This window comes from Hippoglossus hippoglossus, chromosome 15 (assembly GCF_009819705.1).
Source record: "Hippoglossus hippoglossus isolate fHipHip1 chromosome 15, fHipHip1.pri, whole genome shotgun sequence".
Lineage (NCBI taxonomy): Eukaryota > Metazoa > Chordata > Actinopteri > Pleuronectiformes > Pleuronectidae > Hippoglossus > Hippoglossus hippoglossus.
The window spans coordinates 23,364,914-23,384,659 of NC_047165.1; the positions used below are offsets into that span (position 1 = coordinate 23,364,914).

At 40.8% G+C, this 19,746-nt stretch overlaps 1 protein-coding gene across 2 annotated transcripts; it reads left to right on the plus strand.

The window, feature by feature from the left end:
- The first annotated feature begins 872 nt into the window (after positions 1-872).
- Positions 873-19,354, plus strand: pitx3 (paired-like homeodomain 3). Of its 2 annotated transcripts, none has more exons than XM_034609196.1 (4): positions 873-1,113; positions 8,374-8,491; positions 13,065-13,270; positions 17,868-19,354. In XM_034609196.1, exons 2-4 carry the CDS (start codon positions 8,383-8,385, stop codon positions 18,435-18,437), a joined length of 885 nt encoding a protein of 294 aa, XP_034465087.1. In that variant the 5' UTR covers positions 873-1,113; positions 8,374-8,382; the 3' UTR covers positions 18,438-19,354. The 2 variants fall into 2 exon arrangements, with proteins under 2 accessions (XP_034465087.1, XP_034465088.1); XM_034609197.1 differs by lacking the exon at positions 873-1,113 and adding an exon at positions 4,205-4,473.
- The last annotated feature ends 392 nt before the right edge of the window (positions 19,355-19,746 follow it).

A 19,746-nucleotide genomic window follows, 5' to 3' on the forward strand; every position in this document is an offset into this window, starting at 1 on the left:
CAGGGGACAGGCCTGCATCCGTGGCAGCTGAGAGGGAGCTATCAGCAAAGCCTGAATTAATAGAAACACAACAAACGATCAATAAAATACACCCTACCCCTTTGTTTGTGCTATTATTTCCAACCCCATTAATATTCATAAATTAGCAAAGTGCCTATGTGATGTAGCCAACCTCTACTAGCAATTTAAAGGAACTGCAGCAGCAGGTACAAATTGTACTGTTTGTTCTAAAGATTCAGACTTTTCTAATTCACTTTTAACATATGACATAAAGGGTCAGAGCAATGGTCATTAGTGTTTTATAAATTTGTTTAAAATGAATCATAAGAGTAAAAAGAATTTAGCAGACTTATACAATGTTTACATGCAAGCTGCAATATATCAAACATCTGTGCAACCCTAAGTGACAGCAGCGCAGGTAACATAATAAAGAGCTTCACTGTGGAGGCTGCAGAGGGAAAGATGTGTGTGTGTGTGTGTGTGTGTGTGTGTGTGTGTGTGTGTGTGTGTGTGTGTGTGTGTGTGTGTGTGTGTGTGTGTGTGTGTAAATGGTCTGTCTTTATAGCGCTTCACAGTACAGGTTATTGCCAATTATACAGTACATCTATGGGCAGCAGTTTGGGGTTCAGTATCTTGCTCAAAGACACTTCGGCGTGCAGATGGCGCGGACTGGGATCGCAACGCCGACTTTCTGGGTGGAGGTCGACCGCTGTGCAAACACACAGAAAGAAAGAGAGACACACAGAAAGAGAGACAGAGAGTGAGTAGGGGGCCGTCCTTTCAACAGTGGACCTGCACGCACAATATTTAGCATGAAGTCAACCCTCTCCTCCTCCCTCTCTCCCTCTCTCCCTCTCTCCCTCCCTCCCTCGCTATACCCTGCGTGGGGATCAAGCCTCACTCTTCCACAGCCTTCATGTCTGACAACACAGAGGGAAGAAGAAAAGGAAGAAGAGGGGATCTGACTGACTGACGCCTTTTTTTCTGACTCTCTGACGCACCGTGGAACTTTTTGTCCATGTCACTAGCAAACCTGAGGCCAGGACAGCCATCAGACTGCAGCAGCGCTCTCTGCGTTTTCCACGGATTAATTTAACCAGAGCGGGACACGACGTAAGTGCAAATAACCCCACTCGTTCCTCCTCCGCCCGCTTCCCTCTGTCCTATCTCTCAGTTTGTATTTGCGCATCTGGAATCAATCCAGCAAGTTTTCTTTCGTTCTTCTTTATTTGTGCGTAAAAGTTGATAAAACCCCGCCGCGATGTAAATAAGGCTCCTGGTTCCTTTGAGGTAACATGTGCAGCTATTCACAACAGCAGCAGAGCTCGACTCGTTCTGTCCAAGTGAAGGCACGGAGACTGTAGAGTTTATGGTCTGGAAAAAGAAAGAAAGAGGAAAAGCCAAAGCGAACAGCAGGAGTTTACTTTAGGGAGAGCGTGTCTCTCAATGAGCAGATAATGATGCTGATGAGAGGCGACACATCACACTAAATAAGTGGCCAGATTTTTAAAAGAATATTTAATCTTACATTCACACACAAAAATCACCGTGCTGCTGTGAAACACTTTCCACTCGGAGGGGAAAGGCTGCGTAAAGGCTCAAGTTTGCTCCAGATTTTACGCATTTATCCGCGTGTGAGGCCTGTTGGTAGAAAACAGTAGAGACCTTTTACGAACTGCGTGGACCTTCCACGCCCATAATACAAAAAAATATTCTGTAGCATTACAGTGAATTATGATGTTTACGGTTTGGCTTGCCTCCCCCCCCAAAAAAAAACTTGGCAGAAACGGACGTTGTGAGAAATATTTGGGGATGTTGAGAAAATTGATAGGTGGCAGGTGGTTGTGCTGCGGCCACAGGAGACCACGGGGGGAAAAAACAAAACTGTGCGACCTCTACACACACACACACACACACACAAACACACACACACACACACACACACACACACACACACACACACACACACACACACACACACACACACGCACACGCACACAATAATCGTTTTTGTGTATAATATATATGTTATGACTTCTATACGTTTTAATGTTTGACTTTATCTCAATTAATAGTTTGATAACAACAATAATATCGATAACAAAACAGCAATACTACTACTAGTGTCAATAATAATAAAACTATCAAAAACAACATCAACAACAACAATAATAATTATCATTATTATTATTATATTAATGCGCATCTCACTGTGTAGCTATTTTTATTGCCTAAATATTTGATCTAACTATCAAACAAAAAAGGTATGGCTCAAGGCCCGTTGTGAACCTGCATCTGTTTCTGTTTTATTGAATTAAAAATAAATACACAAATAAAAAATGCTGTAAGTTTGGAATTTAAAAAGGATTTAACAGAAGCGCTACGATGCACGAGCTGTAACCCAGATGGGCTGTGTTTGGTTTACATAATTGTATATATAGCCTATATTTGTTGACACATATACGGATCTAATTTTATATTTTAATGTAAGGCTTTATATTGTTCCTTTTATTGATTTTCCTTAATTTTATTTAATAAAATGAATGATAAATAAATACAAATGAATCACTGGAGATTCACCTTGGAGGTTTCCTGCAGCAGGTCCTTCACTTGCTCTTTTGCATGGGTTCCCAGGTCGGAACATATGAAAATGATATTTGTTTAATCGAAGTTGACGCACAGTGAAATATAAACTCTTTTTTTTCACGTTTTTCACAGAGGTAATAGAGGCCCCGGCCTGCAGCCCCTGTCACAGCAGCGTTCAAACACAAAAACATGCTGAAATACTGATTCTGTCTTTCAAATATACATTGATTTCATCTATTTACTTTTAACTGACAAAAGTAGAATTGAACATTTACATACAATATATTATAGTACACCCTTATAAGATGATTAAAAAGGAAAACATCGTTCCGGGATGTGCAGACTTAAATATGCGTTCAAATTCAATTCACACGGATTTAATTCCATTTAAAATAAATAACCACACAAGAGAAAACGACTCCAAACGAACTTGAATCCACGTTCCATAATATATCGACGATGTATCAGTTAAAATAAGATCCATATTCACCATATCATCTACTTCATTGTATTTTTTTTTTTTATCAGCCTCTGTCGGATTTCCCTGGATTCATTTCTCCTGCTGAAACCATTTGCCGTGAATCCGACCCGTGTTTTTCGCACGCATGAAATGGAGTAAGAGATGAGTGAAATATATTTTTGATGAAGTGTAATAAATTGTTGATGTGCACATCGTGCGTGTTCATCAGCGCCGAAGCCAATCATCATCTGTGCGGCGGCCGTGCGGCGGCAGCGCCCCGCGCCGGCCTCAGCCGCGCGCCCTCAATCATATGCAAATGTGTGTTATAGCAGGACAGAAATTAACATGTACAAACATTGGACTGAAATTCCATCTGCCGCCTGCTCGAGGAGGTCCTTAATAAGTTCTCAGACAGCAAAGTGACACACATCTTAATCAACTCTTAATCCCGGGAATTAATTCTCCAAGCGTTTATGAATAATTCCCGGGATAATGGCTGCGGCCCGTGGAAATGCAAGCAGTCTGTGGCGAGCCTCCGCCAGATGGACCCACCAATTCCCGAAAAATGAGAGGATCTTTGCAGCCATTATTATTATTGTCTATTATTATTACCAAATATATATTTTAATGAGATCGCTGCCACCGGGCGGCTGCCTATGCAAAGCGGGCTGGTTTATGCAAACCGGAGACTCTTCATTTGCGTCCATTTATGAACAGGAGGCGTAAACACGGGAGTCCCCCATCCCGGCAATGCGTTCTGGGCTTTGGGGCTCCACGAAATAACCACGGCCCTCTGGTATCCACTGCGCTAAGATGGCTCAGGTTAATCTTTGATTTCCAGGGGTTACCTCGCACTGGGACGCGTGAGCGCGGAGGGAAATCAGCATCAACACATGCAGCGTGTGCGCAGCGGAGGGGCTCAGGGATCAGTCTGTCAGCCACTTGTTATCTCAGTGATCGCCTGCTGACCATATTGAGCTCAGGAGGGGAGAAGGGGGGACTGTTCCTTGATATATATATATTTTTTAATGAAATATAATCATGCTGCTGTGCTGGAGCTGGAAGGCAGGGGCGGGGGCTTGGGGTGGGGGCGAGGGGGGCACTGACACCTTGTTCTGGGCAAAAAATGACTGGCTTGCATCGCCCGCACTCCCCTCGCTGTCAGGCCAGCCAACCTCTCAGCACCACATTGACACCGCCGCCGTCTGTCCATCCATCACTGCCACTGGCGAATATAGCTGCCCAGGTCCTGGCTCACATTCATATTTCTGACCAAAATACTGGACCTTGCAGATACTATACCAGGGCTCTGCTCTCACAAAAGGGACAGCTGTTGCTCTGTCGAGCAGCCACCCTGAGCAGCCACTGCGAACCATTTGTGGAGTGTCTTTGATTTTGACACGGCTCGGCAGTCATCTACATCAAAGGTAACGCTGTTTAAAAAGAAATGTAAAAAATGGACTTTTCATTTTATCGAGCTAAACGTAACATGTAAGTTGCTTGTGTGTTGAACTCGTCTCCTCTTTTTGCTCTACATTTGTCCCTCAGTGGGAATCGTCGCTCAAAAGAACATGACAGTCTAACCTTTATTTAAAAGGGAAATCCTGCAGCAAAGGTGATAGCATGATGGTTGCTCGTGTTTGCCTGTATAATCATTTGCCCGTAACATTTCATCGTGGCAGGATATGAACATGGTGCTTCAGCTCTATCAGACGAGGCTCGCTGAAATGTCAGATCAGAAAGATTCAAACACACAATGAGACAAATGTGACGCCAAGTGTTGCCGTTCAAACATGCAAAACTCAGAGCTCGCAGGAAAGCCAACAAATCAGCTGTAATCGAAATGGTATAGGTCAAATTCTGTTGGCACCACTTTTGAAATCCAAACACAGACATTCATCGTTTGTTACTGAGTCATTCTGCTAAAAAAAAAAAGGGGAAAAAACCTAGGACAATATTTGTGTGGTTATGAACAAAGAGAACATTTCTGACCCATGAGTCAACTTTAACCCAAAAATCCATATCAGAGGTTTATTAATCCAAACAACACAGAGGCAGTGTGCTTACCAAGGTAATCTCTCTGCTGGGAGACTTGACCTCATCCTTTTTTCCAAGGGATGTTCTGCAGTCTGGCGATTTCATGTCTTCTAATCTTTGGTGAAATGCTCCCATCATTCTCACGGAGGCTAAACAAGGAGCAGATGCAAGTGGTTCTTTAGAGTCTCCAGCAAATGTCCCCTTGTGGCAGTGAAATGATTAAATGTGCTTTCACTTCTGAGAGCTGAGGCGTTGTGTGTCACGGCCAAAAATAAGACGGCAGATGTGTTCGATGGGAGAAAAGTGTTGATTCGCCTCTCAGATGTCACAGATATTCTGTGCTAATAAGGTGCTAAACCTTTAATCAGAATATGCAGGTCGGCTTCGGTGCAGCATTATGTTGCTTTGTCAGAGTGACTGACACAATGTTAAGTGAGGTTCGGAGGATGCTGATGACTTACAGTGATGACACTATCCATTTTTGTGTGCTGCTGAGGCCAAATTGTAATCACTGTCAATGAACCCCCCCGAGAGATTAATCTATGTGGGAACTGGTTAAGTTTATAGTCTCCTTTATGAATTTTAAAACCCATTTTGAGTGGATAATACTATTCTAGGCAATCACTGTAAGTGTTTAAGTTGGTTTCGGCTTTTCTAACCCTCTAAAACTGGACCTGCTCACATTCATCCATCCACTCAACCTCCACCAGGTTTTGAATCTGTTTGGTCAGTGCACTTTTTCACTGATTCCCTCACATGTAGATGGAAACACGACACACCTCTGATGTAACAATATCTAAAAAATAAACATACAGTCTTTTTTCTACCATGTGTATCGTGTCAGGCCTTGAACAGAGCAGAGTTCATATTCTACAGCTGTAAACAAATCAACACACGTGGTGGATTTTGAAGGGTGTTTCTGATTATCTAAAGTAAATTAAATTAGAAACTATTAAGAATGAATAAAGAAGGTATGTATCCATCCTGGATTGTATATAAATATAATAATTCTATATCAGGGGATAAAAACATTTTTTTCCATGATAACAATGGAGTGTCCTATTGTTGCTGTATTGGAAAGACTTTTAGAGGTTGAGTGGCTGACAGGGAAGCGTTTACTGACCCTCAGAGTGTAAATAACTCATATGGTCACAGTGACTCCGGTTCAAGAGTTCAACAAAGTTGTACAATGTTTTGTTGTTGTTGTTGTTGATGGTGTGGTGCTGGTGCTGCTCCGGGATTTGTCTGACGCCATGCCATACCCTGAACTGCACCCACTCCACCCACAGCCACTCTCCCCACCACCGAGGCTTCAGACCTAACCCCATGCAGCAAGTCACATGTGACTGGCACACAAAGCACTGGCATGACGGCCAAAAGACCACAGGGAAACACAACAAGGGAGCTCATTCTCCAGGGGGGGTGGGAGAGAGGGAGGGATGGGAGGGAGGGGGGGGTGACAAACACGCAGCCTCTAAGTATAAAGCTCAAACCACAGTGCTGACTATACACACACACACACACACACACACACACACACACACACACACACACACACACACACACGCACGCACGCACGCACGCACGCACGCACGCACGCACGCACGCACGCACACACACACACTAAACCCCCTCCTGCTCAAACTCAGCGTTTGATTTTCAAGGTTGAGGTATTATCAAGCCTTTTTAAATCTTTGATGACATGGATCGGATCCATCGCCGTCGGCTGCAGCCTTAAGACTTTCCACTGAAGCTGTAAACTTACTCAGTGCTGTTGTGGGAAATGTAAAGTAAACAGAGGACCAGGGTAAACAGTGACACCACGCTGAGTGTAGGTCGGCCGAGCCTTCACTTTATACCTGCTTTATCCTTTTTATTCCTCTTTGTAAATACCTTTGACATTATGTTTTTTTTTTTTTAAATGTGTGTGTTTTCGCTTTTATTAACTCTTATGTCTAAAAATTTAATAAAAAGAATGTGTTCATGGGATTTGATATCATCACAGTTGAGGCACATGAGTGCATCTCAAGGCTGTGGTTGCTCTTTGGAGCAAAACCTCTGACCTTTAATCTTTGTTCATTCCCTGCTGGTGCCATCAATTGAAAACAATAACAATGTGTATTATTAATTGAATATTATGCTACTTTTGACATACTTTGTAAAAAAAAAAAAAGAACAGCGTTTTGTAAAAATCATCCAATAAGATCTCTCTCTCCCAGCTCGGACAGAATATATTTGTCCACCAAAGTTCTAATGATGTTAACTGCTCTCAGATAAATACACATAGGTCTCCACTCCTGTACTCAACATACCAGCTAGAATTTGGCCTGGAAATATTTTTTTTACAGCCATAACTCCGTTGGTCTCTCCTTGTAGCCCAAAATAGTCTGTTCAGGCACAGGTCTAGTTATAGCTGCTTATGTCAGGCTCCTATAAAGGGATCAGGATTACGACCACATCCAGGGGTGAATGGAAAGATCGAGGAGAAAATAGCAACAGAGTACACCAACAGATTGGATGAATGCACACAAACCCGTATTGCATGGAGTCTGTACAGTTTTTGAAATGAAAATGATTTTTAAAAAATCCTCACAATAGCAAACCAAACATAGAGGAAAGAACAAGATGTATATTTGAGAGGGAGTCAGTGAGGTCTGGTGTTCTTCAGAAAGACACAAATATATTACAACAATCATGCGATACTAATTTAATTGGTAAAATACTGTGAAGAGTATGTGTTATTCATGCACTGTACCTGAACTTTAAGTCACACTTAATGTGTGTTATTGATTCAGACTTTATGATCGATCCTGTTGTAATTGCATATTTAGGAGTAATTTACTTTTATGCCTTATCTTTTTCAAGTCGGGAGGATATAAAATCTTTTTTGTAACATAACATGTACATAGTGGAAAAACAAAAAAAATGTTTTTAGACCTGAGTATTGTCCTAGGGTATAGGAAATAAAAAATATAAAAAATAAGCACTTGGTATATGACATTTCATAAATGTTATATATATATATGATAAAAAACATCATTATTGAAATTGAATAAAATAAAATAATACAAAACACAAAATATATAAATTTGTATTGCAATAGTATTATTATTTTAATGTTGTGGGTGTAATTAAATGCATTCAATTGACGACATCGGCAGCATGCAGAGTATTAAACGATGATGTCTATGTTATAAGAGGCCTGCTCTTCACTATGTCATTGTGATGATGAAGCCTGACCCGTGTGTTTGTGTGTATGTGTGTGTGTGTGTGTTTGTTTGTTTGTGCAGAGCCTGGTTATGGATTTTAACCTGCTGACGGACAGTGAAGCCCGCAGCCCGGCGCTGTCGCTCTCCGACTCCGGGACCCCGCAGCACGACCAGGGATGTAAGGGACAGGACAACAGCGGTGAGTCCACACTCTGTCAGTGTGTGTGTGTGTGTGTGTGTGTGTGTGTGTGTGTGTGTGTGTGTGTGTGTGTGTGTGTGTGTGTGTGTGTGTGTGTGTGTCTGCAGGGAGGGTACCGTGGTCCGGCCGATGCGCGGTGATAGATGCGTGTGTTGCGCACCACTGGATCAACACAACTGATGTAGAGAACGAGAGAAAACGAGCAGGCGGAGGAAACGAAATGCTAAAGCACCGAGGCCTCCACTACAATAATGAAAACAGCTCCATCGAGTAACTGTAATAAATGATGGACGCAGCGCAAACACATTGTCATTATCTCCCGCTTTAACATCAGGTGGCCGAGCAGGAGCTCCTCTAATCAAAGACAGCAGTCTATTAACGAGCCTCACTGTCTCTGCTTGTAAACGACTTGAAGAGGAATTAAATGCACACACAGAGACACTGATCCAGACACCAAAGCCTGTTTAATTCACTGGCTGCTGTGTGCCAGCCTCTCCCCCGGCCTCTGATCACACACCACTCACTTGACTCCAAATGAAAATCTACTGCAAAAGAGCAGAAGGGGGCGTGTGACGCTCTCTGGAGAAAATCAAGCCCACAGAGAATCAAGGAAAAGGCTTAATCAGACTTAATCTTATTCTATAGTTTATAGGCTCCCGGGTTGCTCTGTATATACGAATAATAACATTATTTGTGTTTCATAATGACAAAAAGTCAATGTAATGCAAAATGCTTTGACATTTTCCAACTGGACTTTACTGTATGAAACGAGTTTCTTCAGGGACATTCATTCACATCAGGGCCGAGTGGATTGTGCTGATCTGTCACAAAGTTGGCTCATGTAGTGCAAGTTGACACCAACATTTGAATCACGTTCAGTAAATGCTGATTGGTGGATTGTCAGTGATAACTCCAGAGGAGAATCAGACGGAGGGGTGAGATTCACTCTGCCCCTCTGCTTCTGGTAACTCTTTCCTAAAGTGACCATCTGAGCTTACTTACACATATGTAATGTGACCCCGTGTCACTGTATATGACACATATTCAACTGGGTGGATTTTCTCATCTCTCACTCTCTAACAACTTCTTCATGCAACATCTGAACCCTCGTCTATCTGTCTATTCATATCTCTGAAGTGGTGTGTGTGTGTATGTGTGTGTGTGTGTGTGTAACCCAGTCTAATTGATGTGGATAGAAATCCAGTCCTAACAAACTGACGAACGCAAACTATTCTAGAAAGAAATGTGGTGTGAAAATGTTTTCACACGTCTTCAGCTGCACCATTCTTCATTAAGGAGGACTTCATTTCATCTTGAAGGGTTTGATTCTAATGAGAGATTTATTTACTGCCTGTAAACTGTTCCTCTAATGGGCCTAACTGTCAAATTGATTTTATTAAAGCACATCAAGGTGGTGTCGGTTAGCAGAGAGAGAAAATGAAACACATATAGTTATAATGTAAATACTGGCACATCCATGTTGCATTAGCTTTTGCATTATATAAATCTTATTTTTTGAAGGTAATAACCATAAGGGGGTGGGAGGGATATGTTACCCTGTAAGGAAAATTAAGTGAATATGTATAATTATTTTAAATTGGGAAATTAGATTTACAGTAAATCTAAAGCCAATTAATTTGGAGATAAATTAAATCTAAGAAAAGCCCCAAATACTTATTTGTGTACCATTCAATAAAGCTGTATTAAAGTGTTAATAATATGATTAAATACTTTAAAATTAAAAACACATTGTGTTTTTTTTCTAATCTCATTTAATTCTTATTTTTATTAGTTTTAATTTGACTAATTTCAGTCCTGAAAAAAAGCAGCAAATAGTCCCATCCCCTTAAGAAAATGTTGCAGAAGGACTTTTATTGATGAAGGACAATATGAAAATGTCTTCTCCACTAAATTTTTCTAAAACATGCTGAGTGAAAACTAGTCCTGAAAGATGAGACTCTTTTTTTTTTTTAAATAAACATAAATAGATAGTGTTTTCATTTATTGTTGGCTTTTGTTCTCCTTAAGAATGAGCACAAAGCTTAAATCTGGATTCAGTTATACTGCCGTAGCTGTAATATGGATGCCGCACCTAACCACACCAGGTCGCCGCCCCTGCCACAGGCACGGACAAGTGAGCTATCTCACACCCATGACTGAATGACCTGAGTTTGTGTTCTCTCTCTGGGAAAAAAAGTGCAGCTCCTATGAAAACTTGAGTTATTTACTCATGAAAGCTCTGACCTGAACACAACATAATGTGTATTTGATGCTCCCGCAGTCATTATTTTCATCAGTGCACTTTGATCTGGACTTTGCCTCTTGTTGTCGTCTTCCAGATTAAAACCCTCTGAGAAGCTGACCTGGAACAACTCTGTCATGTCGACGCATTATCAGTCAGATTGCTCCTATTGTTGGTCAGTGCGTGGCTTTAAAAAGGGCTGCCCTTTCCTCTGTATTGTGTTATAGACTTTGGCCTTAAGTGACAGCTTACCCAGTGTCAGTTTACTGCCATATAACAGCCTCGGCCTGGCCCTTATTGGTTTTACTGGTGGCCCTGCGGAGCCTCTTTTTAAATCCCGCTGATCATTTTGAACTGCTCCCAGAGAGCTAAGCCCTCGCCAAACAGAGCCCAACCTGCCCCAGTCACAAAAGCTTGATCCAAAGGATTAGCTGGCAAACTAATTTCACTTCTCTCTGTGAGGTCCTCAAACTGTGGGAGTCAGATGTGGCAGCGAAGAGCCCTGGCAGACATAACATAGTCCTTTAAAAAGCACTGCGCTGGGGGCCAAATGCAATCACCTGCTGCTCCTGCACATCTCTGAACGGAACGCAGTGTTTGGATTCATACTCTCCTGGCAACACCCTGCTTGTCGTTTTCCAGTCTATGGTATAGAGGGATTTCAGATGATGTTTGATCTAGTCACTCTCAGCAGGGATTGGACAGTGTTGGTCCAGGGTGAAAGGTGTCAGAGTGGTGTGCTGTTAAACAGATACTGATACAGATCTGAGTATTGTTTCTGATCATTTTCATGTCTTTATAGTCACACTTTACGTCCTCTAATGTCTAACAGCAGGATAATGCTCCATGTCACAAAGTAAAAGTCTCAAACATGAACACAACAGTGAACATCAGTGACCTCCACAGTCCCCAGGTGTGAATCCAGTCTGCTATACCAGACTGATGACGTCAAACTGGACTTCCATCCAAACTTGGAGGAGAGACTGTGTTCTAAGAGCGGGAGGAGGTTGAGATGAACCTGTTGTGGACAGATCCAGACATGATTACATAAATGTCCAACCTACACTGACAATTGACACAAAGGGCTCTGTGATATGTTTCTGCTGGTATTTACTATGGGTAAAATAGTCAATATTTATTTTATTCCAAAACAAGTCATATTTAAATGTAAATTTACATGCAAAGCTACAAGTTCCAAATGGTTGTGCAAAATCATTTTTAGTTCAATATTAGAAATAAAGTAACATGAAAGGAAAACAACTCAACAGGACAATTGGAAATCAACACTCACTCAGCAGTTCAGCAATATCCACTGGATAGAAGCAACTGGGATATTTAAACATATATTCACCATAGTTATATTATCACAGACCATTTACCATATAAAGCATAGTTAAGTGAACTTTATAGTTTCCTATGATGTTAATTCGTATTCCTACTCCAGCACTTTTCAGAGTGAAACATTGTCAACAATAGTTAGGCCGATTAAGAGTTTACATACTAAACACACTGTTGTTTATGATTAACTCAAAGATATAATTATTGTCTCATCGATTAAACCAAACTGGCTTCACCTCAACAATGAAAGTTGCTTCAAAATATTCGGTTTAATATATAAAATAATATGACAATGTGAAAGTGAGTACTTTTACTTGTAGTTACATTTAATACTGCTTTGCTAGAATGAGAATGCAGAACTTAAACCTTTTTATATTGTGGTAATTTTACTCAAATAAAGCATTTTGTTTATTTTAACCTATCTATCTATATCTAATGACCATGTTGTTTTCAAATAAGATCGATTATATTATTGTGCAAATGCCACATTTTCTGTCTTAGAGCAGTTTGTTTAGCACAACCTGTGTTGTTACTAAAATACATGTGTGGTAAAAATACAAAAGATTACTTCCCCCTTTGAGTATTACGTTTAAAAATGTTAATAGAACTTGATAAATAATTCATTATTTTAATATAACCTAGCACACTTTACTACTGTCAAATATTTTAAATCACAACTGTGCTAGGATTAATAAATCTAACTATAACTTTTCTCCTACTGGTAGATCACTTGTCACCTAAGCATGGAAACTGTGGTCATAGCATTTATTTTTTGTTTATTTTGTTTAAAGTCAAAAAGGAACTTTCATGCTCAGCTCTTTTCAATCATCAATCAAATTTGATTTGTTTTGCTCATATTCACAAATCACAATTTTCTTATGTTCTCATGGATATATATTGTTATACTGTCTACTCTTATATACAGCATGTTTCTACCTAAGTAGCCCCTCCTGATGTCCTCATGAAATAATTGTCCTCTCTGTGTGTCTGCAGACACAGAGAAGTCTAACCACAACCAGCTGGATGAGTCCAGCGCCGAGGACAGTTCTCTGAAGAAGAAGCAGCGGCGGCAGCGGACTCACTTCACCAGCCAGCAGCTCCAGGAGCTGGAGGCCACCTTCCAGAGGAACCGCTACCCCGACATGAGCACCAGGGAGGAGATCGCAGTGTGGACCAACCTCACCGAGGCACGGGTCAGGGTGGGTACATGCACTCTCCCATGGTCCCTCCCTCGGGAGCATACGACCCTGATCATGTTTTTGTACAGCGGCTGATGTCAGTAATGAGGTTCTCCTCTCTGGAGGTGTGCTAATCAGGGAGATGTAATATTTGGTTAGAATGAAAGCTTGCAGAATAATAATGATTTAATATTAATAAAATATGAATAATAAAGGTGTACATTTTGTCAGCCTAACACTTAATGTTGGCCAGACTTCGATGATGTTCAGAACAGATATTTGTGGTGCCCTCCAGGTGAGCATTTTAGTTCGGACAAATCTTCCACTTCATCCAGAGCATATCAAAAATGCAGTGCAGAAATTGGCAAGATATTGAGAGGTGCACATGGATGAAATCTTCCCATTTAAGACACATTGAGCTTTCCTCCAGTGCAAAGGTAACACATTTTCATAGGACAAAGCACATTCAAGTTCCCAAAAGAGTTTACCCTCAAACTTTTGAGGCCTACTACTGGTAAAGCAGTGCTCACTCTGATTATAAACCTGGATTTTTTTAAATGCAGCACTGTCATTCATTTAAATGGAGTCGGCCCCATGTGTGCAGCAGGGTGCCAAAGCAAACGCTGTCACATAAAAGCTGCTCCTCTGCTGTTTACCTGACGATCGTTGTGATGGAAGATAAAATAGTTGTCACTGTCATAACTTTCCAGAGCTGTAAAATCCTATCTGGGATTATTACAAACCAGTGTTCTGGCTCTGATAAGCCTTTAATCGCATTAATCTGTCACTCCAACTGGACTTCCAGAATCAAGTTTCATTGTCTCAGTGGCACACAACACCCCCACCCGCCCACAGCAGCGCAGCCCCGTGCACTGATCTAACACAAACTGTTCTCTCTCTCAAAGCATGTCAAAGTGTTTCATATGTCGTGAGCTATAATGTCACTCATTATAGTAAGACCATATTTTGTTTGTTTATACACTATCTGTTGGACGTGTAAATAAGCAACAATTTGCTCACAAATTGGCAGCATATCCATGTGGCAAGAAAAAAATCTCTTATATCTCTATCTATATCTGGGGATTTTTTCATTATGTTGGATTAAAGATGATGACGACCACAAATCGGAATCTCAAAAAATCTCCTAATCTGTGAATTACCTTATAGAATATGTAAAATTTGAAGAAAATACAATATAAAGAAAATGTAATGCTATAGCCACACCAAATAGAAACCATTATAATATTATTGTCACTATACCTTTCCAGCGGCCATTAGTTCTATAAACGTATTGAAATAATTACAAAACTTTATTTAGTTGTAAATTTTATAATAGTAAAAGACACAGACAAAGTGTTATTGAGCAAGGCGAGTATGAAAGGGATAAACGATAAAAAATTACAAATCTGTTAAAACAAGAAAACCATCTAAACAAACAGACAAAAGAAAAACAATAAAAAGACAAAGATAAAAGCTTCAGAGTTAAGAATTGAAAGCAGCGTTATTGCTGTATGTTGGGAGCAGTGATCTTACCAAGGGTAGCAAGTCGGCACTGAAATATGCTATGATCATTTCCAAAACATTCTGTTGTCCCATAGTTATGTCAATATAATTCCTACATGGTTAAAAACAATACACGGATGAAAATATCTTTTAATGTGCTCAGTAAGATGTTTTATAACCTTCTATCACACACTAAAGCTAAATGTCAGAAGTGCAGGACAATGTGCCCACGCCCAGTGGTTTGGTCAGTGTAGCTATATGGAGCAGGAGGACACACATTCTGATGGATGACAATACAGTTGCTGGCCTGCCTGACAAGTAATGGATCAAATTAATGTTGGCTGGATGAAAGGTCACATAGCGCACACTCCTGGTTGTTATTTTGAAAGGACAACAGACTATGCATTGTCTCGTTCCTAATGTCCATCAGTGGCCGGTGTAACCCCTGCATGTAGGCAAATTCTTACATGCCCCAAATACTTCACCTGTCAACCTGATTCATGTGATTTGTCACAGAGCTGTTGTTAATCATCACAGCTGCAGCCTGACTCTGACGAGGGTCTCGGGAGAGGGGGGTGTCATTTTCTTTAAATGTGTGTGATTTCAGCGAATATACAGTATATTGTCTGTATTTAGGGTAAATGTGCACTGCAAATTTGCAGCTACTTGCATTTTTGACTTTGTATGTGACTGATTCTCTTGAAAAATTAGCTTCACATTCATGCAAACTCATATCTACTTTGCTGCAGGACAGGCGACTGTTATTTGAGCACCTTGCACACCATATGTGTGAGTTCAGCATTTTCCTAACCAGGTATCTTATGAAGAAACGATCGACTGGCTCTTCGGCCTGAAAGCTAACTGTTCACATACTGCATTTAAACTGTTGGGGGACTGGATTGATATCAAGGGCCAAGTAAATGTATTTTTGCACATGTTCAAGTTGATGTTGTGTAGCATACCATATATCCCTACTGGCCACACTGTTATATGTATGTATGCATGTAACATTCTCCCAATCATAAGTCATTGATTGACCTTTAATTGCTTGATTTAGATTTATTAATGGTAAAGAGAAAAAAATGTAATCTTAAAAAAGAGCCCTTCTCTATCAACCTGTTTTCTCCCACGTCTTCCTTCGGGTAACTCAGACACCAAATTTTTTATTGTATTTATTCAGTATTTAATGATTATGTTATTTATTTAGTCTTTATTTATTTATTTAATATTTAGTAAATTAACAAAGTAGATGATGTGAACCTGAACAGTCAATATTAAAGTTGAAAATCAAAAGACGTAAAAAACCAATCAGTGGTAAGGACTGTGGCTGCAAACCATATAGGTCTTCAGTATGAGACAGCTCAGAGCTCTTATAAAGCAGCAGCCTCAGTCAGCTGAATGTTCCCCTCATTCCAGAAACTATTTATCAATGCACCTCCAACAAAAATGTATCCATAATTAAAAACCAATCTTCCTTTTAAACTTTCCATATTGTATTTTCTTATGCATAATTAATGAAGATATCTTTTTTTCTAAAATCATAATTGTAGGCCTAACTTTCTCCCCCTCTTGCAACCACAGAGGTCATGTAAATGTGGCTGCAGATGAGCCACTGTATGACCTTGAGCTTCGGCCTTTTCCACAAACCTTCAGACAGCATTGACTCTGACTCACGCTGAAACAATTGGTTCGCTGCTGTCGGTCAGCGTGGGGCTTCCCCTGCCGTCACCGAGTTGGATGGAAAAGTCAGAGTCATGCACTTTACAGTCATATTAATGATCAACAGTATTCTGTTGCTATAATAACAGAGGATTAGATGATACACAGCATGTGTGCCAAGGGGGTGGAGAGACGGCTGAAATGCCTGTAAAAGTTTAATGAGGATTAATGACATTTGACACCAAATTATTTTAATATAAAAACTAACACACAAGTGTGAACAAATGACCAGGAGGCTTCTGGATTTGTTTCCACAAATGAAAGATTTCTGTCTGATTTAGAGCAAAAGTTTGTCCAGAGTTTTACCCACAGAGGCAGTTTTCATTTCTAAAAACCCTCAATTTAGATTTTCCACTAAAGCTTTAATCCGTTTCATATCCTCCAAATATAGGACCATAAAAAGACAAATGTGAAGATTGCCCTCCCCTGACATTTCTTTCATTGGGATCTCACTATTCAAATAAGTCAATGATTAGTTTTAATAAGCCTTGCTTAATATGACTGTTTGATGATACACTTCAATTGACTTTCATGGGATCATTATGTCAAAAACTCACACAAATATTACTGAGAGGAGTCAGGATACTCTGACTGGATGGGTTTTAGAATTAAACTTTATCGACTCCTGAATCTTCCTGGTTTCTTAAAGAAAAAGTCATTTGAAAATAACTTTTTAGTCTCTATTTTTTTGCTTTGTGTGCGATAATATTATTAATCCAAAGTATAAGTGAAGCTTTGAAAGTGGGCAGAATTATTCACCCCACCCACATTTGTGCTTTACTGATTGGCTGTGTGCAAACAGACATCATTTCACATTGCCATTTTCAAACCAATTTAACTTCTTCATCTATGGGTTTCCAGCAGTTTGGGATGATGTGTGCACACTAAGTCTGTCTCCACAACAGCAGTCTAACACCTGATATATACACTGCTGCTTTCATTATTGCAAATACATATTACACACAACACAGATATTAGCTTTATTTAAGTATTTTTAAAGTTAAAAGAGACTTGAAGGTTCAGTGTGTAGAATTTAGTGACATCTAGTGGTGAAGGTGCATGTTGCAGCTGAATACCCCTCACCTCACCCTCTCCTTCCAAACATGAAAGAGAACCTGTGGTAGCCTTCAGTTGTCATAAAAACCAACTAAATCGTCCTACTTATTAGCGATGGGATCCTGCATGAACACAAAATAATCAGCTACAGATGTTGTTCCAAATCAGCAATATCTATATTTCCATTTTTTTTGCTCTTTCTTTTTTTTCAGAATAATTTACCTGACTGTTGCTTATGTAGTCATGCATATTTCACGTTATGGAGAAAAACAGTTTTTTCCGGCTATAAGAGGAGTTACACTTTCCACTCAAAGTATTTGTCTTCTTTTGTCTTCCACAGGTCTGGTTCAAGAACCGACGTGCCAAGTGGAGAAAGCGGGAGAGGAACCAGCAGGCAGAATTATGCAAAAATGGCTTTGGTGCCCAGTTCAATGGACTCATGCAGCCATACGATGACATGTACACAGGCTACTCCTATAATAACTGGGCCACAAAGAGCCTCGCAAACAGCCCGCTCTCTGCCAAGAGCTTTCCCTTCTTCAACTCAATGAATGTAAGCCCCCTGTCATCCCAGCCCATGTTCTCCTCTCCCAGCTCCATCCCCTCCATGAACATGGCCTCTAGCATGGTGCCCTCAGCGGTCTCAGGAGTTCCCACCACCGGGCTCAACAACCTGGGCAACCTCAACAACCTCAACAGCCCTGCAGCGCTCAACTCAGTAGCAGTGACGGCAGCCACTTGCCCCTACGCCACCACAGCCAGTCCCTACATGTACAGAGACACCTGCAACTCCAGCCTGGCCAGCCTGCGACTCAAGGCCAAACAGCACACCAACTTTGCGTATCCGGCAGTGCAGAACCCTGTGTCCAACCTGAGCCCCTGCCAATACGCAGTGGACCGGCCGGTATGAAGAAGTAGCTCCGACATGACCCCTGACCCAGCCGAACAGCTGTAAGACCACTGTTACCCAACTTCACAACTCTTCAACTCCATCTCTAAGCTACAAGATGTGCTGCAGACTGGCAGATCAGATTTTGGTGGTGAGGACAATCGTCAAATGGACTTACTCAGATGGACCACCACTCCTCACAGGAATTATATCCCATGTGTGAGACTGACACTGAACTGACCAACTGCTTCAAAGGATTTCTAAAGATTATTATCCATTATCATTTTTTTCCTTCTTTTGAACTGCATGATTAGAGTAAACGTAGAAACCAAGGGTAAATAAAACATGGATGCTTCACCTGGACTGGTGGTCAACATCTTGGCCCAAGAACATCAAATGTGATTTTTGCTACTGTCGCAGGAAAAGGGACCTGTGGTTCCAATGCAGGAGACTTGGAGGATGTATATATTGGACTTTTTCTGTTTTGTATGTGACAAAAAAAAATATATGAAAAATGTAGTACTTTAAAGATGAGAAAAAGCATGTTCTTCAAAAGCAAGGGCCCTAAGTCGATGTACTATGAGTACATCCGTCAGGAGCTAAAAACTTTGTTGTGAATTCCTCACCCCTTGGAAGGTCGTAGGTCAAAGGTCAGCTTGAGTGGGTGAGAGGAGGGCATTACTGGAAAGTGAACACACCCTCAAGCGGTTTAACACAAAACCCCCCAATTTACACTCACACACCAGAATATCAGCAAGATTTTTCAAGTAAAACTCTAAAAAGCCATTGAGTATATAGATTTGTGTGGTGTTATACTGTACAAAGGGAGTCCATGACTGTAAAAAATGTATGTAAGAGTGCAGTTGTTATAAGAAAAAAAATCAAGCTTTTTTTCCTGGTGTAGCCTGCTTTGTCTCATTAAAGAACCAATTAAAAGATCCGTTTTTATGAACTACAAATGGACTTTTACATTGAACCAAACACTTCATGTCCTTCCATATCTCTGATCTATAGCCCATCCATGTGAGGCGGGCTAAAACATGATGTTCTCACAACAACGAGTCCAGCGCCATGGAAACCCCGTCTCACTTCCATGGCAACTCTTACGCAACGGTGAACAAGAGTAGTAGGTTGGCGGGAGAGCGATGGGAGGAGATATAGATGTTCCCAATTAGCCGCTCACTGATATGTTTGACCTACACTCCGAGTGGTAACTGCAGGGTATCCAGTAACGCAGCAGGAATTCACAGAGGCCGAGGCTGAAGCAGCACCAGGATTACATAAGGGCCTCAAGGAGTGAGGTGTCCCATCGGAGCCACAAATGAGGGGT